Source organism: Falco punctatus, assembly GCF_963210335.1.
Source record: "Falco punctatus genome assembly, chromosome: 4".
NCBI lineage: Eukaryota > Metazoa > Chordata > Aves > Falconiformes > Falconidae > Falco > Falco punctatus.
Genome location: NC_137583.1, coordinates 89107488 through 89132731, shown reverse-complemented (window position 1 = coordinate 89132731; position 25244 = coordinate 89107488). Strand labels below are relative to the sequence as shown.

General features: G+C 42.1%; 1 protein-coding gene across 12 annotated transcripts in view; it reads left to right on the top strand.

The window, feature by feature from the left end:
* TNS3 (tensin 3) overlaps nucleotides 1–23581 on the top strand; it is a 282694-nt gene extending 259113 nt beyond the window's left edge. For 11 of the 12 annotated variants that reach the window (XM_080382101.1, XM_080382105.1, XM_080382110.1 and 8 more), the window contains 11 exons: nucleotides 650–821; nucleotides 3146–3777; nucleotides 4425–4511; nucleotides 7125–7256; nucleotides 9677–9772; nucleotides 11724–11801; nucleotides 13508–13585; nucleotides 17793–17961; nucleotides 18984–19052; nucleotides 19220–19246; nucleotides 20227–23581. In XM_080382101.1, coding sequence (XP_080238227.1) covers nucleotides 650–821; nucleotides 3146–3777; nucleotides 4425–4511; nucleotides 7125–7256; nucleotides 9677–9772; nucleotides 11724–11801; nucleotides 13508–13585; nucleotides 17793–17961; nucleotides 18984–19052; nucleotides 19220–19246; nucleotides 20227–20371 — 1685 coding nt within the window. In that variant the 3' untranslated portion in view covers nucleotides 20372–23581. The remainder of the gene's footprint in view (nucleotides 1–649; nucleotides 822–3145; nucleotides 3778–4424; nucleotides 4512–7124; nucleotides 7257–9676; nucleotides 9773–11723; nucleotides 11802–13507; nucleotides 13586–17792; nucleotides 17962–18983; nucleotides 19053–19219; nucleotides 19247–20226) is intronic. The other variant, XM_080382108.1, reaches the window with a different exon arrangement.
* The last annotated feature ends 1663 nt before the right edge of the window (nucleotides 23582–25244 follow it).

Sequence of the window (25244 nt, the reverse complement as noted above, 5' to 3'; positions counted from 1 at the left end):
ATGTCCAGTTTGTTTAGGTGCTCCTTTGCTTGGTCCTCCTCCACGGAGGTTAAGACTTCCTTGATCCAGATTTTTCCTGTGGTCTCAGAGGCTTGAGATTGCAAAGGCCTGTCTTACTGGTAAAGACTGAGGTGAAGAAGGTTCTGAGGAAGGTTCTGAGTAAGTCAGTGTTTTCCACATCATTTTCCACCAGGTTCCCTGCCCCATTCAGCAGTGGGCTGAATTAATACTGCAGTTGCTGTTACTTTGGTGCTTGTGGGCATGCTGCTGGTGTGTATGGTCACATAGGACACTTGACTGGATGTATCCAATTAACGCTGTGGACTGTGGAATGCAAAACGACTTGGAACGGACGGGTCTGTTCGCATCCTTAGGGCTAGAGAATGTGCCCTGGAGAGCTGATCAAACAGCCTGAGTGGTGCAATTCTGTAATCTTTATTCCCTCTGCCGTTTGTGCTGCTGGATGTTTTCAGCAGTCAGCGTGATGTTGTGAAATGAAATGTTACTGCTCAAACAAATAAAACTTGCTCTTTATAGTCCTATTAAGAGAAAACCAGATTGTTTTACAAACATCTCTTTCAGTACAAAGTCTGCAAAAATGTGAATTGTTTTTTTTAACTTGCCTTTTACTTTGTTTCCTTTGCTGTAGAGTCTCGAAGTTACACGGAAGCCATTAACCACTCCATGGTGATGTCTGACAGTGCTGTGGGCACTAACCCGGCTTTGCTGAGGGCCAGCATGCAGGCGGATCCTTCCTTTCAGCGCTGTTTTGCATCTTCGTGTACTGTGACAAGTAACAGCCCTATCCCAGGGGGAGAAAGGTAGGAAAAAATTCTCTTACCTTGCTGCGTACTTCTCGTAACCACAGTTTCCAGCCAAGATGTTACGCCTGCATCTTCATTGCAGAGCATTTGTCCAAGGACCTTGAGTTTGGTTGTGACTTAAAATGATGTTGTTGTCCACCAGCTGGAATTTGCTGCGTAGACAGATGTTATTTATATGTCAGGGACACAATTAGCTTGGAAGATAAACAGGAATACAAAAATAAATAGGAATTTATAGTTTGGTTACTTTACTACATACTAGCACAAGCTCATATGTATTTCCCTGTGTGCTTTACCAGCTTCTCTGATGCCTTACTGAAAAGCATTTCATGACATTTCAAATTGGAGGAAGTTGTATATGAAAGGGAGGGAGCACTCTTCTCGCTGCTGTACGTGTGTTTCTGGTCAGTAAAATGCCGGAAGATTTCTTTTTGGTAGTGAATAGTTGACTTTAGTTGACTTGCTTTCAACTGCTCAGCAGGCTGAGAGATTTTATTATTTCATGTTTTTATTGTGGCAAACACATAGGGCTCTGGACCAGAGCTTGAATAGTGTAAATTTACAAAACGGTCCAAAGGAGCTTACAGTATAAGGTGAGAAATAGCAGGAAACACAGCAAACCACCAAGGAGCCTCAGGTTACTGTCAGAAGGGTCAGAAGGCCATGACAGGGAATGGTCAGCCATTAGCTGTGCCCTGTAAATACGTAATCGATAGGAGGTGATGTGTTAACAGCTGATGAGGTTTCCCTCTCCATCACTCTGCAACAACGTTCCTTTGTAGCTGTTTATCCTGTTCTTATCCTGGGATAGTTGGCTCCTTTTTCACAGTGAGTGTTTGGAAGGCTGTTGGTTGGTGTGTCAGACTCTCAGTGAGGACTTTGAGTATGTTGATACCTATTTATCTTTTATTTATCTTCCCATCTAATTGATCTCATTTTCAACCAGTACTTGGACTGTGAAAAAATGTTTTCGTTTTGTGAATCATGAGACTGAACAAAGTATGTTAGTATTTTCTGAGGAGGAGGCAAGTTTAACATTTCATTGTAAGTGGATATGAATTAAAAGCTTGTCAGGCAATCCAGTCATTACCAAGTTTGCATTCCTACTTTAAACTTTATCTAGAAAATTCTGTTCACTTATTTTTAAATTTTTTGGTTGTTGTCGTCATTTTTTATTTAATCTAGCAGATACCTACAGCTGTAGTTTTTTTTTCTTGCGATGATGTCAGTCTTCCGTTTGTTTCCCTTCCATTTCTTTATGGTCCTTCTACTTTGATCTGTCCAAATTTACTGGTATCCATTTCCATGGTTCCCTTTTAAATAAAAATGCTTTCTTCTTTTTATGTATCTTATATCAGTTCTTCCTTTGCATCTCACAATGAGTTTGTTCTCTCTACATCTGATATTGCTGGTCGTGTTTTTCAGCTACAGTCTGAGGGTGTTTCACTTTTAGAAGCAAGGAAACAATTTAATTTTTTCTTGGATTGTTTCATCAGAAGCTTAGTTTATCTTGTTGGAAGGGTATTTGTTACTCTTCACTTGAGCAGGTGGAATGGCTAGTAGAAAAATCTAATGTTAGCTGTCGAATTATTTAGTTCTATCAATCAGAACGATTCTGTCATCAAATAAATTAACTGCCTCCTTCCTTTTTTAATATAAATTGTATTTAAATGGACTTACCTGGTCCAGGAGTTGGGTCTTGCGAACTGTGTGTTCGCAACGTAATTACTAATTTCTTGTGCAACCATGCGCAACTACTGCTTAGCCCATTTCTTTTAAGAGGCTGCATCGTAGGGACCACCGTGGCAGTGTCAGTTTTCTTCCATAAACCTCTGCCTTTGGTGGCAGCCTTGCCTTCAGAGATTCTTGCCTCCTGCTGCTCTTTTCCAGGTAGCACTTGAGCTCAGCATGTAGAGACCTGCAGGACCACTGTACGTGCGGCAGGGCCATGAACAGCCTCACTGAGTTGATTCATACTCACAGTAACCCTCCTCAGACAGGGGGAAGGAGGGGTATTTAACAGCTGTGATTAATTTGGTGGCTGGGTTTACAGTACAAAACTCAGAAGCTGTCTGATCAGCATGGCTGGGTGGGGGGTGATGAAGCAGACGGTATTGACCTGTGCTGAAGGTGGGGCTGGTGACCCCTTGGCCCAGCTTTCACCAGCTCCAGCCTGTGGTCACACACCTTGGGGATTGTCCTGGGTGAGGTGATCCCTTGCTTTCCGTGATCGCTGTCGTAGGGCTTGTACAGTGACGTGTGAAGGGAACGATGTGGCTGTTGTTTTATTGTTGTGTTCCATTTTTTTGACTTTTTGACAGCTCTTCTGCAACGGAACGCCCTTGGCTCGAGAGCAGCCCTAAAGCTTCCCCATCGCTCCAGCTTTCCATAGGAAACAGCAGGCCGCCGGGAGGTTACCTTGTGCCCTCTGAATTTTCAAACGCCGTGCAAGATGTCTCTCTCTTGTCTCATTTCCAAACTCCAGGACTGCAAGTCGTCACCCTGAGCAGCCTGGAGAATTCACCAGCAGAGCCACAGCAAGAACCCGCTGTGAGCAGCAATGCCCGGGTCTACCTGAGCAACAGCGGGAGCAGCAGGGGCAGTAGCTCCCCCCGAGAGGAGAAACAAGCTGCTTTCCCTGCCAATGCTAGAATCTCTCCTAAAACCGCGGGCTCATCAGTGGCACATGCTGAGGACAATGGCTTTTTGACGCAGAACTTTCTTACGGTGGCCTCTGGACACAATAGCCAGAACAGTGTGGTTCAGCAGCACCTGCATGCTCAGCCACCTCTCCCAGAGAAAAAGCGGTCCTCCGAAGGAGACCGTTCCTTTGCCTCCGTGTCACCTTCTTCGAGCGGCTTCTCGAGCCCCCACAGCGGGAGCACCATCAGCATCCCCTTCCCAAACGTCCTCCCAGATTTCTCAAAAATGTTAAGTGCTTCTCCAGCGCCAGGTGGGTTCTGCATCAGAGAAATGCAAAATACGTCAGATTTTATATGAGTTTATAAAAAGCATTCAGGGGATTTTAAAAGTGGGGAGGGGAGGGGAAATGCAATGGAGTGAAAATGGCAGAGAGGACTTGAATGTTTGCAGTAAGTGGCGCCAGTTTCACTGGCTTTGGGTGTGTTACTGGGAGAGCGAGGCTGCAGAATCCTTTCTGCGCTCCCGCAGGTGCCAGCTGAGGGTAGCCTCCCTTCTGAACTGCCAGACCACAAGGGAGCCCTGCGGAGTCTGAGGTCTGAGTTCTTTTAATAAGGGCTGGCTTCTTTCTGGACCTTTCTAGACTTGTGTCAAGAATAGTTAAAAAGGTAGATGTGTATTCACTGGACCCCACTGAGACGTTTGTTATTAATATGCCTTTATAAATGTAAAGAGTTTTTCATATTTTATGAGTTTTGCAAAATGCAACTTCAAGAATGCTTTCAGAATCTTCGTGTACAGTATTGTATTTGCTGGTTCTAAAAACGCCTCAGAGTGTCTCTTAGGTTGTTCTAATCATGAGTTTTTGAATAATTAAGGTGATAGGAAGTCGGAAAGAAAATAAATGCTTTTGTATTTAAGAACTTTCTTGACCTATTTTTTTCCGCTTTCATTTCACAGAAAACACAGCTGATAAACATGTGACAGTAAAATTTGTCCAGGACACATCCAAGTTCTGGTATAAGCCAGATATTTCAAGAGAACAAGGTACATCAACTCAACTGATACTCTGGCATATCTGTTCACAGAATGGCTGGTTGGTTTGGTGAATTTTCCTTCAATTTTTTTGATGCATACTGTATATCTAAAAGATGTACAAGAAGAAATATAAAACCTGGAAGGGCTACAGACAACCTCACTTAATTTCTTTTGTCCAAAGGCTGAATTTGAGAGTGGAGGGCAGTCAAGTTGTCCTTAAAAAATACTCTGTTAATTAGACAAATTGCTATCCTAAGTGAACTAACTACAAAGTAATTTAAATCTGCCAGTGGTAGTTGCAGCAAATGTACTTTACTGAAAAGCTCCAGGTTTTGGAATGACAAATAGGCGTGATGTGATACCAAACATCTGTGCTCTCAGAAATGTTTTTGAGTACAAGTGTGCTGCTCTGGCATGATCTCAGCCACGCGTGTTTCACTGCAATGCGATAGGCTGAGTGATGCTAAGTATCAGACAATACTTCATTAGCTAGAAGCCATTATAAAAGCATCATCATCTGCCAGTCTTGCTATAGCCTGAATTTTATTTTCAGCTGCAAGTGACATACATTATGTCTTACAGGTCAGGAAATAACACTCCCATGGAGCAACGTCTTTATGATGTACAATACAGATGTAGTACATCTGTACATAGACTTGTTATTAAATGAGATGGAGAAAGGTTTTACCATGTATGTGTGAACAGTACATGCGAACTTAAACCTTGCCCCTGCAACGATGTGTAAATAAAGCACACTGGGCGCTTTGCAAATGTGATTGGTCTGATGGTCCTTGTGTCCGTATTGTCATATTCAGCTATACTGAATTATATTTAATGAGTTATGGCAGGATATGAAACCAGGATTCTTAAAATGCGGTTGTCAAAAAGGAAAAATGACAAATTAGTTCTTCATTGGGAAGGAAGTTGACACTAAAGCAAAACAACCTTCTGCTGTTGGCAGATGATGAATTGCTATATCTGTCTAGTTCATAGTTCCTCAAATGCGGAGGATGCCTCTTACAGTGTAGTGATAAATATGAGCCCAGGGGATAAAGAAAACAGATCATTAATTCATCTCTGGATGATGTTTTACTGATCCGTTCAGGCCAGTCCCCTTTTCCTTGTCTGCCCCCCAGCCATAATGAGAACTGAGTCTTTAAATGTGCAAAAAATAATTTCCTGACTTGATGCGAGTCCAGAGAGGGGAGTGGATTGTAAAGGAAGCTGCCTGAACAAATGGAAAGAAAGTCTTCCCAACCTTTTAGTATGTCTCTTTTCACCCTACCTCATAAAATTCCTTTTGAATAAAGTGTTTTAAGATACTGTTGCTGAGGAGGGGGAGCACTTGTTCTTTTTTCCTGTGCTTAATGGTCTGCTCCTGTAGCATATGATTACTGTCCCCCTATGGATTTAGAAGTGTTGCGTGAGTATTGCTGAATTGCAGGGGTTAATGTATTCATTCTCACAGCACATGACAATTTATTGTGAAAATAGTTTTCACCATCTGACACATGAACGGAACAGAATATATACACATTTGCTTTACTCACTTAAACAGAAGAGACACGTCTGCATTTTCCTGATATTCTGTTACTACTAGGGTTTTTTTTAATTTCATGGAAAAAAACGTGTGTGTATGTGTTTACAATGTAATCATTGGTCAGGCCTTGCAAATTATGGCTTCATGCCCCATATGCATAATTCCCATGTTCTATATATACAGACAGCTAAGGACTGAAGGATCAAATCTGGGCTTTTTCCAGGGTTTCTCGGAAGTCTTGCTGGTTGTTAGAAATCCTGGAAACAAACACAAGTATTTCCAAAAAATTGGGGGGTGGGGAGTGGAGTGAGGGCTAAGCAAAGTAATAGGATTTTATTAAGATATGTCATTAGATTAACATTTTGTCTTCTTTTAATGTGAGTTTAAGATTTTGGGCTACTAGATTTCAAAGTCTGTAGCAGCCTCATGCAGAGCAAAAGCATTTTCCCTGCAAGTGGTTCCTCCTGTGGAGGACTTCAGGTCACACTTCCAGGAGACATCAAAGAATATGTAAATTATTGAATGTAAAGTATTTCCAGTGCTTGGATTGTGTAAGAGCAAATATTCTCTTACATTCCTTGCCTTCCTTTAAAACTAGTAAGGGAGTAAGACTGCGTTGCAGGGTCAGAAACTTGGTGGTGGATGAAAATGGATCTGCTCCGCCTGTTGAAGCTGCATAGGAAAAGAAAAACAGTGCTGTCTAGTGAGCCTGGGAATTACAGAGGGCTGTGCTTTCTGTCATGCTTCTGACAACTTGACAAAATGTAAGCAAGAATCAGCTTGGTCTTGCGTTGGCTGTAGGAAACCTGGTGGGACCTGCACCCCGTTCTCAGTGTGAAAATCAGTGGGGATCTGTACTTCAGGCTTCTCATTGATAAGTATCTGCAAGATTTGCACAAGATGTGTCCACTCACATCCCCCAAATATGCTTGATTGTATTCTGTTCTATGTCAGTGGGGACAGAGAAAAAGATTTCATTTCCTTTAGTCTCCTATTGCTTATAGATTTGCACTTCTGTACTTTCTGGGTGCGTGCATTGCTCTGGAACTGTGTTTCTCTCTCTCCCCCTGAATCCCTTGCAGCCATTGCTGTTCTCAAGGACAAGGAACCTGGGTCATTCATTGTTCGAGACAGCCATTCTTTCCGCGGAGCCTATGGACTGGCCATGAAAGTTGCTACACCACCTCCTTCTGTGCTACAGTTAAACAAGAAAGGTACTGTATGCCTTCTGTCTATTACTTGCCAAGCTGTATGTAGTAGGAAGTCCTTATTTACTGGGTAGTAATCTGAAGGAACCTCCCCTCTTCCAGTAAGTGGAACTTGAGATACAGGGTCCTTTTCATACCTTGTTAAATGAGACTGGGTGTCCCTTGTACTTTATGGGTTCTCCATGGCTTGTAAATGTGCGCTCATTATGGCTGTGTGTGTATTCGACCTTATTAACCTAATAGAATACCAGTGCCGCCTCAGTAATGAGTCTTCCCTAGCAATCACAAGTCTGCATCTGATCCACATACCACCATGTAAAGCATGGCTGGAAGGTTGAATGTTTTTGGCTCCAAGGTTTTGTTTTGAGACAGTTCTACGTTTTAGATGTAAATCTGAGGTGGTTGCCTAAGGTAAGATGATAGCTGTTTAAAAGAAGTGATGGAATACATCTCTCTCCCAGCTCCAGTGGTTCCGTGTTTATAACTGGTGCCTGGTCGTTGTGAAAGGTAAAATGGGAAGAACAGAAAGCATTCATCAATGTGTGGAAACTCAGCAGCCAGTATCTCTGGTGTTCTTGGCTCCATTTGTGCCACTGCAAGGGTGGCGGGGTGGTTTCCATTGCTGCTGTTTTCCTTTTACAAAGCTTATTATATTTCATTAGTACTTGCTGGCTGGCGAGGTAAGCCACTGAGATGGCAGGAAAGCTGTGATTCCCGGTGGCATGGCTATGGAAGTGTGGGTCTCTGCGGGGTTGGTTGGTTGGTCGGCTGCTGTATGTTTGTGGTGGTTTTGGTTTTTTTTTAAGATTTCATGCTTACTCTGGGGCAAGATTAGCAGTCCACCTTGACTACAGTAACACTCTCAAATTCTATATGCTTAACCTTGTATCTTGAGAAAATTTCTAATAAAACTTTGCCATGTAATCCATCTTTTTCTTGCCAAGAAACATCAGCAGAACCAATGCAATGTCTGATTTAATGAAGACCAGGGTGCACTGGAGTGGTGATAGCAGCAACGAAGGGGTAAATGGAGAGTGGCTGTAGGTGTTTTTAGTAATTTTTTTTTTGTCACCAGACCAGTGAAGTCCAGGAAGACATGTAAGTTCAAGCTCTGCTAGCCTTTAACAGCCAGTTCACGTTAGCTGTATCACAGGCAGGTAGTAGTCAAGAGAAATTTGTAGTAAGGGACTGTTGCATTCCTTAGTGTCTCGCTGTGTGATATTTAGCTTTTTTAGTTCCTATCGTTTCATCCCAGAAGGCACAAATTTGTTCAGTCTCCTGCAGGATTTCTTGTTCCTGGCTTCCCCTTCCCACATGCATTGTAGTCGTTTATTTTTAGTACTGTGAGAGCATAGTGGCCAACAGTGAGCTGTTTGAAAAGGTGATCTTTGCAATATACGCTTGCAGAGAAGTTTCTGCTGTCCAGAGTAATGTGCTCCTCTGTGTGAGCCTGAAAGTCAACCCTTGATGTCTCGTGTTTGCTGGACTGTGACTGATGGATCAAAGGGAGCATTTGTGTTTGTGGCTCTTTTGTTCAGGTTTGAATGGTTGGGTAGCTTTGTCCCCTCGCTATGAAATAACCCTTTAATTACTTGGAGAGAGATTAAGTTTGTAGACAGGTGTGAAATACTGTGAACCAGTCTATCAAGAAGTAATGAAGTTGTCTTAATTATATGTGTGCATATGTGTAATTATATATATGTATATGTGTAGAAGAATGCTAAATCTCAAGGGGATTTTTATATGCCTCTTGAAATTTGAATTTCCTCATTCCATCCAATTTAACAATTTCAGTGTGTCCTAGACTCCTAAGAGATAAAAACTGGCTTTAAAAGTCTAGTGAAACCTGAGTGTTTCATGTAATTGTTATGGAGCAAAGACTTAGTTAAAACTGCAAACATTTTAAAACTTACAAATTTATTGAGAGACTTGGCATCATTACCTTTGTGTGGCTATATCTTCCATTGGTTTAATCTGGACTGTGAGCAGAGCTGTCACTAGGAATCTGAGTATTTTATCATACTTTTACTTCCTTGTCACATTGGATACAAGTTCTACTCATGGGCAAGTGCATCAGAATTTCTGACCATTTCTTTTCCAAATTTCTGTTCCTGTCTGTCATTGGGACCATGCTTAGACCTTTAGGACACAAGTGTATATTTGGATATCAGTCCCTTATGATTACAAAACCTTTTCCTATGGTTGTCTAAAGCAAGCTATATTCTTGTGGAGGTTTTTTGCAAAATGGCCTTTTTACTGCAGCTTGTAACCTTGCAGCAGAGCAGATCTAATGTATTCTTTGCGTGCTGTATATAAAACATTTGGTGGTAATGTGGAAAACTGCTTCATAAAGACCTGCTAATTTGTGAGACTATTGTCTGTTTATTGCTTCTCTTCATGAGCTTTCTTTTTCTTTTTCAACACAGTTGGAGATTTGTCAAATGAACTTGTAAGGCATTTTCTGATTGAGTGCACTCACAAGGGGGTACGCTTGAAAGGATGCCCAAATGAACCGTATTTTGGTAAGTACTGTGCATCACAGGGACACGGAAAATGCGTTTGCCAGAGCTGTTTTATAGACTTGGATGGAGTGCAAATGAGGGAATGCTTTGCTCAAGTGCTGATGATTTCTGTAGGAACCCATTCTGAGGTTACAGGAGCTTTGTACACGTTTACCTTAAGTATATGTGTAGGGCACTCTGGCACAGATGCAGTGACCAAGTGTATGTACAATGGCTAAAATGACACTGGGATGGGAAGTTCACAAAGTACTTTATGTGGCAGTAGCCACCCTGATGTGCTAGGGTGAAAGCACATTACCTGTTGGGGCAAGCAGCCAGACACCTACCTAGCTGCTCACTCATTTTCCCTCTTCAGTGGGGCAGGAGGGGCAAACAGGATGGGAAAAGCCTTGAGTTAAGATAAAGACAGGGAGGTTGCTAAGCTGTTACTGCCATGGGCAAAAGAGACTCAACTTCAGGAAAATTAATTTAATTTTTTGCCGATTAGAATCGATATTCAGGTAGTGAGAGACAAACACTAAAATAACACTTTTCCTTCCCCTTTTCCCAAGCTCAACTTCACTGCTTCCCCCCAGACTCTTCCTGACTGTGGTGTGTCCTTTGCTGGGTCTCACCCTTTTTGTTCCCTCCTTGTCCTTGTGCAGCCTTTTTTGCCCTTTCTTAGGCTTTCCCGGAGGCATCCCACCTGTAGCTCAGTGGGGCTGCTGGAGCGGGCGGTGCCTGGCACCCAACACACCGAGGAAAGGGACAGCTACCATGAAATAAACAAGTGGGAAAGGACAAATCCTATTTGAAGGTGGATTGAATTTTGTCCATTTGACATGAGACCTATTGCAAATCAGAATTTTTAGCCCAGTCCTACCTTGATCTTGAAGTACCTGTTTACAGCACATACATAGCCCTAGTAATCTTTAGTTTGAGCATCTCTTAATCTTTCAATGTGTACAGCCTCAAAACTGCTTCACAAAGTGGGTGGGCAGGCACTGTCACACTTGGGGGGGTAAGATAGTGAGGGACTAATAGTATCAGATTTGGAGTTTCTGTAAGACCCTTGCAGAATTGGGTCATCTTGCCATTCCAGAGAAATTTTTGGTGGGCTGTAAAAATGAGGTGGTTTTGGTTGAACTGTAATTTTTTTTCAAGCATGGGCTTGTGATGTTCAATATTAGTAAAGGGGACCAAAGAATGGCTTTTTGTACGGACAGACTGATGAACGTTGCGCCTTCCTCTCACTCCTTAGAGTATAGTCTCTCATGCTAATGTCAAGGATGACTAGTGTTTAATTATTTTAATTAAGCCAAGTCCGAATGACAAAAGTGGCTTTGAATAGAAAAGAAGAAAAATTTAATAGAGGATGCTACATATATCACTGCTACATTGAGTGGAGGAGGTTTTTTCTAGACCATCATTTATACTTTCACAAAATAGAGGTGTATGTAGGCAAAGCAGTGGAGAGTGGAGACTAGGTGTCTAAGAGGCAGAACTCACTCTTTCTCTGCCTCATTACATAGCATTGACCCCTTGTACTGTTACCATCTTCGTAAGATTTTACTACATCTAATGTAGCATAAGATAAGAGCATTGAAAGAAATTTACTGACTTCCATGTATTACTGTTCTTGTCATTTTTGTGCTTTTCTCCCATTTGAAGCAAAGCCATTTAGGTTAGGGTTTAAGCCAGGAAAGGGAGCGTATGACTGTGATTAATGAGTTCAAGTACCTCCAACTGAGACAGTGCTGGGAAACATGAATATGCTAAAATTGACTGAAGAGAGTCTTGTCTTAGGTGCCAAGAGTTTTGGGGTTTTTTTTTTTTGTTTGTTTGTTTGTTTTTAAAGGGCAGGACGGGGAGGCCTCTTATTCTGCAAAATAGTTGGAGCCAACATAACTGTTAAGCATTCTTGTTGTCCACCAAGTTAATTGTGCGTGTCTTGTTCTTCTCCTGACCACAGGGAGTTTGACAGCTCTGGTGTATCAGCATTCCATCACCCCACTGGCACTACCCTGCAAGCTCCTCATCCCAGACAGAGGTATGCTGTTAAAGTACAGTAGAGATAGAATGCAGTCAAGCTCTGCTCCAGAGTGCCAGTGTCCAAAGGCAGGTGAACACGTCACAAGTTGAGATCTAAGCCAACACACAGGGAAGGAAGCTGTCTTTTAAAAGTGGTTCTTCAGTACTGCCGACAGCTCTTACCCAAGGGGTAGTTGCGAGCAGCCTAGTACTGTGATATTCCAGTCATAAACATGTATGTGTCACGGAAATCTGCGCGGTAATCTAGCATGTAGGAAGACAAAAGTACTTCTCAGATGTGATGTGTCGTTAGATGTAACTGCATGTTCAGGTCTGGGTTGCAGAAGGGCTTTAGGGAAGGCAAGTAGGTAAAGAACAGAAGGTGCCCTGAGCGTGACACGGGCAGCAAGGAAATAGCAGCTTGCACAGGTCAAAACGTTGAAGTAAACGATGAAACAGCCTGTGTTGTGTTGTGGGACTGTAATTCTAATTTTGGTTATGGTGATTTAATGAACCACTCGCAAGACAACAGCAAACGCAACTATGCTTGCTCCGTAGTTCAGTCGTCTGTTGTTCTCCCACATGAAGTTAACATCAGATGTATTATTGAAATGTTAAACATTCTTGTGGTTTTCTACTGAACTCTTTAAACTTTTGTTAAAGGCCATATGTCAGTGTTCAGACATAGCATTTGAATTACACAAATACATTAATGAAACCATTTTAGCCCCAAAACATGCTATGGTGGATGTGACCAGGGATATCTTTATATGGGAAAACAGGGTGGTAGGTGGGCTTGTTCTCCTTATCCTCCTCACCTAAAATGGAAAGCTCCTTCTGTTCTGGCAGAGGTGCAGGGCTGAAACATTTGCCAGGTCCTAAATAAACATACCACAGTGAAATTTTATTTTGGATTTATGTTTTTCATCCGGTACCATCACACATTTTAAGGTGATCTTCTCTTCTGTGGTTAATGATTCTGGATGCAGTGGGTGGAGTATTTAAAGTGTATGGATAACTCTAAATGTGTGAATGGTGTCACGAGCCATGTGACTGCTCTCTTCCTCATTCAAGTGTATTCAAAGACAGCATGCATTGCGTTAAACAGAGCAGTAAGTGACATCTTTTTATGTGCATTTATATAACTGAAATAACATACCAACGGAGAGATTTCTCACTAGTTTTAACAGAAGACTGGGGGGCAAACATTCCGCTGCTGTCTTAATAGTTCAGATGTTCATTTCCTACATGAGGAAAGAAGGATTATGTTGTCACCTTCTGAATCAAAATACAATTAATTCATTTTATCGTAGAAACACAGAGTCTTTGTGACTAAATTAGTTTTAATTATGCAAATTAAATGAGATAATTAAAATCGCACTATTTAAAAAATTTTGAGGCTGTGATGAGGGAATATAGCTATTGGTATTATTTTAATGTCACATCACGTGTGTCCCTGCAGCCTATGCTATGTAGTTATGTCCTTTACTGTCAGTAAATAAAGGCTGAGCATCCCTCCTGCCATGCTGGCAGCCAAAAAACTGATGCAGCACAAAACTCACATGAATTACTATAGTTGCAGATACAGGGTTGTTCAGTGTTTCTGGCTAAGGGTTGTCCAGTAGATGAGATCGCAATTACAAAAGCTAAGCTCATGCTTGACAATGTGCATTGATTTGTCAGTTCAAGTCCAAACAAGACATGGACAGTGTTTTCTGTTTACAGATCCCTTGGAGGAGATAGCAGAAACTTCCCCACAAACTGCTGCAAACTCGGCAGCGGAGCTTCTCAAACAGGGTGCAGGTCTGTTAAACTTTTTCTTTGTATTTGACTGCCACCGAATTTTGTACCTTACAGGCAGGATGAAGCTGAAGCTTAGACTGGACTGAAGGATGTTTAAAGGGAGCAGTTTAAATTTACAGTGCTGTGTAGAAGTGTAAAGGGCACTGTGAGGATACGTACCAAGTTCTTTCTGTTTTCTGCAACCAGCTTCTAAGTTCCACAACCTTGTGTTTGCTTTCCTGTTGTGTCTGCAGTGAGAATGTGACGTATGCATAGGTTGCTGCAAACACAGCAATTTTTGAGCTGTGACGTTGCTTTCAGAACTGATGGACTTAAAGAAGATATTTTCAAACTGTGGTTGCAGAGGTTCGTGAACGATTTCCGAGGTCTGCAAAAGGCAACTAAGGGAAGTGTTCCGTAGGGGTACATTCTCAGTGTAGGGGTCAACAATACCGCTGGAAAATGCTTACTGTCCCATTGATCTGAAAAAAAACCCCAAACCCAAACATTAAAGAACATTGCCCTGTGCTTCACTTCATGCTACATGTTGTTAGGAAATGACGAGTGTCTTTTACATTGGATGCTGGTTTATGGGTTCTTATGCATACTGCAGTACCCGTGCAGGTGTAGAGACGTGTTCTGCTTCTCTTCTGCTTTGTTTATGTGCAGCTGACCCAGAGACAGCTAGTGAAACAGCCTGTCTGAAAAACCGTGCTGGTGTCCCAACCCACCGTTACTGGCCGTGGAGCGCCGAGTACCCCTTCGTAATCTTAAGGCTGGGCTTAGCAGAAATGCAGCTGCTGTGTCATTCCCCTGTGCAGTGGGCGTTCCCGGGGGATCCTGTCTGTGGTGCCTGGGCTTCAGGCTGCGCTGTGAATTCTCCCCAGGATCTCTCTGCCTGCACTGCATTTCACTCTTTGAGTTCAGCCTGTCGCTGGAGCCACAAGCACCAGGGTTGTGGCCAAGCGCACCTTTGGGAGGATGCTGCCTCGTTGCCCTCACCCGTTTGGGGGCATTTGTGAAGGGGGCAGCTGCCAAGCTGAGCAGCTGTGGAGGAGAGAGAGTGTTGCCTCTTGCTTGTGCAGCAAAAAAAGGAATCTGAAGTACCACTTTGAGTGCTGTAATCAAGCAGGCATGTGTGGCTGAGGCATTGGCAAGCCTCTGTGAGGCTGTGCCAGGAGTGAGCGCAGTGTTGGCCTTTCTGTCTGCCCGTGCTGGTGGTGGTTGTGCCCAATGGGGGGGGGAACCCAAAGAAGGAGAATGAATTTTTTTAGAACTTACCCTCTTGAAAACCCAGCAAAAGGGGCATGTGATATCTTTTCTGGGTTTCTCCTTGCTCAGGCAGTGCTTTTCAAAGAAAAAGAATGCTTAATTCAGCTGGGGCAGTAGTCAGTTAACTCCTTGTGGGAGCTGTCACATCATGGATCATTTGGGGATCTTAGTAGTTTTTTTGTTTTCTCCTTTTGTTATTCTTGTGGGTTTTGGTTTTAAGCAAGGTCATAGAGACATTCAGGTTGTGGAGTTCAACACTGAAGTGCAGACCTGAAGCATGTAAATTGTTTCTTTGCCAACTATCTGAGCTTATGTGAGTGCCAGCAGTTTAGTTAAAGCAGATGCACTTTTTCGCTGCCCTGCTTTACCCTACCCTTATCCTACTGCACAAGCAAAAAAATGAGGCTGTCTTTTCCTGGAATTATTGTTTTTATAGCTGTCTGAAAAACCTAATGTGCGTTTCCAGTCAAATCTAAATGCACAAGCTGCCCAGAAATTCTTTGCTTCCTAGAGAGTGACAACTGAAGACTAGAAACAATACAGATAAGTGGCTTTTCCCTAGAAGAAACCTTGCTTTGTTAACTCTTCTGCTTGGTGGCAAAACTTTCTGCCCAAAATAAATCCTGGTTCTTCCTGTCTGTTTCCAATAATACAGCCAAGGAACTAAGCATCCTGAACAGAGCACATTGCCAGGCTAAAAGCAGCAGGATTTACTCAGTGGCCACGTTGTGTAGGTGTTGGTGGGAGCGTGGATGTGACTACCAAGTGCCACCTGTGGAAGACAGGGCAGCTGCACTGCACGGGGCACAGATGTTCTCCTTTTGTTCTAGCCTTGACTGTGTTTCTGTGGCATCGCTGTCATTTGCTACCCCATCAGACCATGCATGATGTTCTTAAATGAGAAATCTTTCAGCCATTCTCAGTTTCCTTTTTCCTGTAATCTCCTTTTTAAGCTGGCATTTTTGCACTTTCCAGCACTTCTTGAAAAAGGTTCCGTTTATTATTTTTTGTGCTACAGAAGAAAGAGGATCTACTGTATTTGGTGCCTTGCTTTTGAACTGTCACGTTGAGGGCAGTCTAGGCAAACTGCTTGGCTGTTGTGTTGGGAAACAAAGCCTGAGCGTGGTGTGTCGACACCAGTGCAACATGTGGCAGAGGAGGGAGGGAAACCCTTCATCTGGGTCTCAGAAGTGGCGAGGAGTGTGACTGAAATATGGCAGGCATGAAGAGCTTTGGGTCTGTACCAAGCATACCCAGCAATGGTGTGAGAAGAGGAGAGCTTACAGTTGGGAATGTTATTTACAATTTGGAATAGACATGACAGAAAGCTGTTGAGCAATGAAGGGCCTCGTTGAACTTGCCATTGGTAGTCTTAAGTCCCTCTCTGCATGGATTGTATAGTAATTGATTCAAACAGAGCTTATATCACACCAATGAGCCAATATGTTTGGGAAATTTTACGCTTAGAAATCAAGCAAATCGGACCTCTGGATCCCTTCTTTCACTGACAGACTTCAGAGCCTGAAATTACTGGGCTGACCATCATGCGGGAATCAATTTTAGGCTTATGCAGTCTTTAACGGTATGATCACTTCGTTGGTTTGAAAATGCTGATGTCTAGCTGAGCGTTTTATGTAGACAGTCATAGGAGAAAGCTTTAGTCAGAGTACAGAACAGCCGTGTGAAAAGAGAAGCTCTTAGATTTAGTTTAATCTTTGCTTTTATAGCAAGGTTGGCAAGCCAAGCTAAACTGCTAAAGAAATGAAATATTAGCATGGTAATCTGCATGTGTCAACTGCCAGAATTGTAAATTCTGTCCTGGATAGCTACACAAATGTTTTTACCAAAACACAAAGTCTGTTGGTACCAGTGTTTCTCTACGGATGTGTTTAATCATTCTTGCCTGTGCTGTAGAATAAGACTTAAGAGGGCTTTTCAAAAACGTTCTTGATCTGCTGGTAAATTTGACTTTGTACCACAGTCCAAAAGTATTTAAGCATGTGAATAATTCTATTAATACTATATAATAATAGTAATTAATACTGTATAATGTTACATGGCACTGTTTCCATGTAGTAGTAGCATACAGTGCTATAGTGCTACTATATAACGCTGTATAATATTAGTATTTCTTTTCCTAGTGCTCGCTGCAGATTTGATATGAGACCAGGTGAAAACATTCAACTGTTTGGTAGCTTTAGAAACCAATGAGCTTTTATTTTAATGGACGTACTTCAGAAGTTACTGGTATCTCTAGGAGAGAAGTAGGGCTTTTAGAAATAAGTGCATGGTAAAGAACAGACCTAAAAATACACAAGTCAGTAATTTTTTTCAATGTGGAAGTTGTTTTGCTTGCCCTAAAATCACTGAACATACAAAACACTATGGAATTAATGAGAACTGAGCTTTGCAGCATCCCTCAATTCTTTGCAGGGTGAAAATGTTCTTGGTGTGCCAAACAAGTGAATGGTTTCCTTTGAATATAGTTTAAATACCATTTGGAAGTGTAGAATGTGTGAACATAAGCTGCAAAAAATGTGTATTTTCTTACTGGCTGCTGTAATTGAACTTAAAAGCAAGATGTCCTCATTCCTTCCCCTCGGGAATGCCTCTGCTGTAGTAGTACCTATGAGCGGCCTGTCTTTCTGCTGCTGTCTTCTCTTTATTTAAATTTCAGGATCTGTAGGTAATGGATAAATACAGACAGTGGCTTAAATACAAAGGTGTTAAAAGCAAAGAGATGGCAGAAGGCCTATGACCTCCAAAATTCCAAACTATGAAGCAGCAGTGGGACAAGGTGGGGCACACGTAGAAGGTTTGGTAGTTTGCTGGCAGTATTCCCTGTTTGCTTTACAAAGGTGGAAAATCTACGTTTTACTTGGTTTTGTTCAGAAGATACCCCTTTGCTTGCTGTCGGGTAATGATCTGTGAAAGTCTTTCCGCTCTTCCATTACAGCGTGTAACGTGTGGTACCTGAATTCGGTGGAGATGGAGTCCCTCACGGGCTACCAGGCGGTACAGAAAGCCTTGAGCCTGACGCTGATGCAGGATCCTTCCCCCATCTCAACCGTTGTCCATTTCAAGGTGTCTGCACAGGGAATCACGTTGACAGATAACCAAAGAAAGTAAGCAAAAGAGGGGTGGGAAGAGACTATCCGGCTGTGTCCCCAACAAGTCTTGGCTGTGGTTGATTTGATTTTCCTGGTGAGATTCTGCAGCCTCTGTCTCTGAGGTCAATGCAATTGTCTGTAAAGAATGATGGTGGCAGGGTCAGCTGTCTGCAGTGCTGGAGAATGAAGGTTCTAAGGTGTGGACATCACTTCCGCATGGCAGCTTTGACCTGGGGGAGGTCACCTTGCCATGGCATTTTTTTCATTGTTGTTATTTCTCATAAAAAAGGGAAAGGAATGGCTTTGCCAGCATTTGATGTGCAACCTATTCAGTGAAATAATTTGCCTTCACAGTCTCTTTCACCAGTACCACTGAAGAGAGCTGACCTCAGTAACCACTGTGTATCTCTGGCATTTGAAATAGTGCTTTGGATAACCTGTAAAATGCTGTGATAAAAAGTTATTTTATATTTACTTTGTACTGAATGCTTTTAAGGCTGCCACAAAGTCTTTAGATATGAAAACTGACAATAACAAAGGAAGAACAACGGGAAGTCATTATAGGTTAAAAAAAAAAAAAAAGTGACTGACGTTTTAATTCTGTGGGATCTACAAGCATTTATAGCAGATCAAGGGCAAAACCTTAAATTATAATGCCTAGGAGTGCTTATATTTTGAAACGATACAATCAGATTATTCGCAAGTTTCCAAGAAGTTGCACTTCCCGCTCACATGTAGTATCTAATCAGAAGGCCAGTTTTTAGCAAAAGTACATTTTGTATTTGTCGGTCTTTTTCTTAGCTCAAGGGTCAGTTTTCTTTTGGATCAAAAACTTGACGTTGCTATTCTAATTATAGATTTTATTTGGTTGGAGCGGTTCAGGTGGCTTTCAAAGTCATTTGGAGACAGCAAAAAATACGTATCTTTATTTTTTAATTTAGAAGAAATATATTTTCTTTTTCAGATCTGTTTATTGTTTAAAATTTTAAGCGTGTTAACTGTACCTAAAACTTGTTTTAACGTTTCTTCCTATTCAGACTCTTTTTTCGGCGACATTATCCAGTCAACACGGTTATTTTCTGTGCTTTGGATCCACAGGACAGAAAGTAAGGAAGACAAACAGTATTTCTAATATGTTGTTTGCATTGTTGTTCTACAAAAAATACTAACATAGGTTTCATTTTTATTTCTCTGTCCCCCCCGTCCCGTGTCATGTTCTCCCCTGCCTTTTTTTTTTTTTTTTTTTTTAACTGCTTTCTTAATGGACGACAAGGTGGATGAAAGATGGCCTTTCTGCAAAGTAAGTGGACACCTGTCTGGGTCTCTTTTAACTGAATGTTTTAGGAATATCATTGCAGTGATCACTTTCTTAGTGTTCTAAATGATCTTTGTCAGAGATGTAGGAGGGAAAGCAGCTGTCCAGAGACAAAAGTCTCTCTGCCCACTGTAATTAGAATTTGGTTACTTCACGTGCACCTCTAAGTCAGGGCCTGACTCTGCGATGGTGGGATGTCTGGAGCCAGAGCTAGTGTGGTTTATTTCGTTTGCAGGTCTGGGATTTGACTAAAGACAGAGCTGAAAACAGAGCCATTTGCTACTCAGTTTTGTTGTTCTGCTTGTCCAGTAACACTAACACAAGCTTATTTGTCTCACTTAGACTGATAGATCTAAAAAAAACCCCAGAATTCCCTCACACGGCACGTAAGTGAAAACACTCCTAGTCATGCTGGTGTGTGGTAGTGTGTGGCAAAAATACGTAATTACCAGTGGGTTGCAAAGCATTTTCTGTTGAAGGCAAACATTGTTGTCCCACTTTCACCAAAAGAAAAAAAAAAAGCTAAACAGACAGCCCAGGCACTGGTTTCTGGAAAGGAGCAGCAATAGATGGCTTAAGTCCTGTTTGCAGTGCTCTGTCCCTTCACACCACCCCCTTTGCCAGGGCAGGTAAGAGAACAGCAGCACTGAAGCAGATTAAATACACCCCCAGCATCAGCAGCATGTCTCTGACCGCCAGCGCAGGATGCAGTCTGGACAAGAGCAGGAGGAAGGCGATGGTCCCCTGCCCTGATTCTGACTGTCCTGAGCCACTTGGGAGCCCTGGAGCTGGTTGCTGCCTCTGGACCGCTGCCTGCAGCGGTCCTGCAGGACCTTTGTCCGTCAGGACAGATGAAGCCTGACAGTTTGTGCTTTGGGTTTCTGCAGTGTCTTTGTTCGCTTTATGCACCGAGGCAATGCATGTGTTGTCTGTTCTCTGATCTGCTGCGATTGTTGCCTTTGCAGAGTGTTCGGGTTTGTGGCCAGGAAGCAAGGCAGTGCCACAGACAACGTGTGCCACCTGTTCGCAGAGCACGATCCGGAGCAGCCTGCCAGCGCCATTGTGAACTTTGTATCAAAGGTCATGATCGGTTCCCAGAAGAAGATCTGATGCCTTTCCATCCTTGGCTCGGAGCTCCTCACTGAAGGAAGGCACTGTGAGAGGCAGAAAGCCTATTCAGCAGCAGGGTCTGAACCTTGTCGTTCCCAAGAAGGAAAGCAGAGGACGGGCGACCCACATTGTGTTTGGAAGAGTTCAGCCTTTTCTTTGAAGATGCCTCTGACTTCACAAAGCATTATTTCTTTGGGTTTTACATCAAAGGACAAAGGGAAAGCAGCTGGATGCCACCCAAACCCATGTAGCTCGTACCTGAATGAAGCATAAATGGAAAACTTTTCTCCTGAAGGTTTCTAATATATTTTCACATGCTGTTTCTCATCATTTATTGGAGCAGAAATACTCAATAGGCTGCGCTACTTTTTTGTGCAGAAAATGTTTTGTATAACCTCTGCAAAGACACTTGCTGTAGTTGCATCAATGGTAGCTGTAGGCCTTGCAAACATGCTCTTAAGAGAACGATGGTCTGAGGAAGACTATTTGCTCTTCCCTTCATCTTCATGTGATCGGTGATGGGAGCTGAGTGGAGGAAGGGGAAGATGTATGTGAAGAGAAGGTTTGTGCAAGTTGATTTCTGATAAGAAAGGAGTGGCAATGTGGAATATTCAGGGAGATTGCTCTGTATTTAGCGTTAAGAGGGCTGGGCTGTTTTAGTGTAAAAAATGGGAGAGGTGGCAGAACAAAAAAGGCTGTGTGGAAGTCTGTTCTGTAACTGGGGTTTTTTGTATTACTATTTTTTTATACAGAGAACTAAGCAGGGAAGAATCTGTATTTTAGTAATTACAGGATAAAAATGAGGGAAAAGCAAAGAAGAAAATTTTATAATTTATATATTTTTACCTGCACCAGATTATTTATAGTGGATCTCAGATCTTGATATGTCATACGGATATTCTTAAACTAGACCATTGTTGAGCTTTGCCTCTTTGGTACTGTTTTGCCTAAGTAAAAATGTGTATACCCTGTGCCTTGCTATAGACAATAGAGTCTCATGTTTTGACTTTTGTCTTACAGCACCAAGATAACTTCCCATTTCCCATCTCTGCAATACTGCTTTGGTAGTTACATTTGTTCCCCTACCTAATACATAATTGTATTTGTGGATTCTTTTGGCCCCCATTTTATTGGATTTTGGGGGGAATTTTTGGCTATTTTTTATCTCTAGGAACTATTCTTGGTTTATAATGTTATTTTTTAATAATTCTTCGAGTCAGGAGATCCAAAAGGGAATGGAATTTATTTTGTTATTCTGTCCCATTTCTTGAAAGCATTTATGTCATGATTTCTACAGTCGTCACTTTTGTACATATTGCTGTATCTTTCTAAACACGTGAGTATTTTAATTGCGTAACAAAGTGCTAGTTAGCTTTACAGAAAATTGATAAAGTAGGTGACAGTGGGAACTTTCACGAGGACAGTAAACCACTGAGGTCTGCTGTGTAATTCCGGTGCACTCCAAAAAGAGCAGTACCGGAGCCCCGCATCAGAGCTGAGGGTAATAAAGCAACTTCAGCGTGATGGTGCTGAAAAGTTTCATTGCCTCTGTTTCTTTGATGTGTGACTGTCATCATTATATTAATACCCTGAAGAATGAAATGACAGGCTGCATTTGGCATGTTGATGCGTGCGGCACTCGATTAACTGTACCCACTTGTAGGATTTAATCCTTTTATCCACTTTTACTAAATAATGGTTAAATGCAGTGGGAAACTGTGGTTTGGCTATATGGGCAGAAGGTTCCGCCAATTTGTACAACATTTGTCCTGTGTAAATTATGATCTGTTTTTTCTTAATAGCTCTCTTCCTATTTCCTCAAGTAGTAGGACCATAGAAGCCTTGATCAGTGCATAGCCAAAGCACTACCAAATTATTTGTGTAACTGAATTTTGTATAAATGACTTTATGCTTTTTAAAAGGAAGGCGGAGGGAAGGAGGGGGAGAGAAGAAAGATTTGAAGTTTAATTTGTTTGAACCAGGAGGTGGTGTGTTAGTAGTGGTGGGCATGGGATGTGTGTAGAAGGGTGAAGCAATCCAAAGTGTCGTAGCTACCGTTGAAGCAACAAAGGCAAGTGCCTCTGATCTGTACCAAATAATTCTGTTCTTCTGACACAAAGGTGTGCTACTTAAATGGTGTTTATGTACCATCCAAAAAAGAATGCAGTTCTTCACTTTCAGGAGCTTTGATCCTTTTGAAAGGACAAGTTTCCTTTTCATACTACTTTGGTACACCAAGGACCCAGTTGCCTAATCTAGTCAGCCAGTTGGGGCCTAGTGAACTTCTTCAGCTGACAGCTCAGCTAGATTTAATTCTCAATTAGATTTAAATCTGATGCCTTGTAAACATTGAAACGAGGAGGAATTTTTTTACTCTATTTTTTCACTTCTGTAGATGATACTTAAATTTAAGTGTGTCTTGTTAGACACCAAGTGTTAGCCTTTGGGCTGAAAATAAAGTGGGTTTTTTTCCCTGTGTATTATCATTTCCATTGAGGGCCTTATTTTTTATTCCTTGTGCTTTCTCAAGGCCTGCTGAATTCAAGAGCATAAGGAATTCCACGCTGATGCTCCCGGTGGTGTTTCCGGGGAGTGTAGCTGTACTTGGTAAGTGGGGAAAAAAGAAGTTGCCCTGTTTCTAAGGGAGGTTTTCTATTATGCATTCCTTTGGATGGTATATTGCCACGTGCTTTTGCTTTTTAATGGATTAAAAAATGCACAAAGCGAAATAGTTCGGTATGTACTATTATGTAGTGTATGTAGCAAAGATATTCGCGTAACTTGCATTCATGGCAAATACAAGACTAAATAGTTAATACAGCACTTTCAAGGTTTTTGGTAGATGTGTATATGCAATTTCATAACTAATGACAGCAAATTGACACCTGTATTTAGCCACACTCCTATTAACTTGCTTAGTAAATGTACTACTATAATCGTACAGTGTTAAACTACAAAAATGCTAAAAGCCATGTTTTTAATTAAATGGTTTCTGTGTATCCAGCAGTATCATTAAAAATTTAATGTTTCCTCCTTGGGTTTACCTACTAGTGAATATTTTTGCCTTTTTCTTGAAACTGTAAAGAAGCGTCAAAAGGTCTCCAGTGTGTAAATGAATGTTCTATAAATTCTTTGTATAGTCATTTTCTCTGCTTTTCAGATATCGCCTCTATTCAGATTTTAATAAAATTATGAATGTGAAATTTCAAAGCACCATGTTACGGGGCAGTCTGTTCTGAAAGAAGGTTACCTGCTGACATCCGAAACCAGCTGATGAGTAAAACATTCTTGGTGAAGTAAGAAGGGGTTGCGTACTGAAACAGGGTCTTAGTTTTGTTTCCTAAAGATTTCTTTCAAGAGCTTGACATCACGAGTCCCTGTTAGTGGTTCAAGTGTAGTTACAGCATATGATTTTTGTAGTTCGTTTGCACTTACGATGGTGGAGAAGTGCCTTTGACCTGCATTGCGTATTTCAGTGTAAAAAGGGAGAATACATGATGTCATCTTCTGAGATGTCTGTACCCATTTAACTGTGCCTCCACTGTGACTACATTGGGAAAACTTCCAGAGGAGCATGAGGGGGGTGAAAAATCTAACCCCCAGCTGAAATAGCTCGCCAAGCACAAGAGCTGTGCGTCAGCCACGTTTTAAAGGTTGAGTTATATACATGCTTTTATCAGGATTATTCCCAAGGCTGATAAACTCTGGTACGTCATGCTGATGCCTTTTCTATGAGGCGTAGGCTGGCGGGAGTTTTTCAGTCAGTGTGCTTGACTGTCATTCATCACTACAGGCCACCGTGAGCTTTATGCTTGGGCGTAACACGCAGTGGAGTTACTCACGGGAAGCATTCATCTTTTATTGGAATGAATTACAATGCAGAACAGATGACAAGGGTGCAACAGTAAAATGGATCTTCTGTGTTGGAGTCAAGACTCCTGTTAAACTCTTGCCTCTGAGCGGGGATGCCACTGCACGCATGTGTGCCGCTGCTGCTGCGCGCCTTCAAAGGCTGCTCTGGGGTCTCTGCTCTGCTGGATTAAGATCTGCTTTCAGTATTCATCCTAAACGCATTCATAGCTAGTTTATATGCAGTTGTTCTTATGCCAGCATTGTCTCTGAGCGTGAATAACTGTTTTCTCCCTGAGGTATTTATAGCAAGAGATCTGACCCCCCCTTGTGTCCTTCAGTCTTCCTTTGGCAAGGCTAAACAAGTCGGCACTCAGCCCTTACGTTTTTGTCTTTGAAAGGCTGCGGAGGCCTGTTCTTTTTTACTCTTTGTCAATGAAATCATTTCTTTGGAGGGACCCTGAAGTGAACAGCCAGGCTCTTTAAAAGGGGTACAAGCTGCTGCCTTGTGGTTTTTTTTAAATATTTATGTTAGAAAACTTGGAACAAGACAATTTGGCACGCTAGATAGGCAGAGTAAATCCCTTCTCTGCTGCTGCTGACACCTAGCACAAGGGTTACGACAGTGTAAACTACATCGGGTGGTGTGCGCAGAGGAAGTCACAAGGGCAAGTAGCTGAAGAAGTTCTCAAAAGCTGAAATCAGAAACAGGAAGGTTGCAGGAGACCTAGCAAGGCTGGCAGGCAACCAAGAGGGCAGAGGGGAGCTGTGAGGGAATTTAAGGATCTTTCTGAATTACCGAGAAGGGATTTGCATTACGTGTTGCTGCAAGGGGGAGCAAACCAGGCCTGTTTCCTTCCTTTGAAAAGATGTTCAGGGTCTTGTATGCAGCACAAATATTTGTAAAAGTTTTAATGTTTTAATATTTGCGGAATCACAGAGTGGTTGAGGTTGAAGGGGCCTCTGGAGCTCATCTGGTCCAGCCTCCCTGCTCGGGCAGGGCCACCTAGAGCCAGTTGCCCAG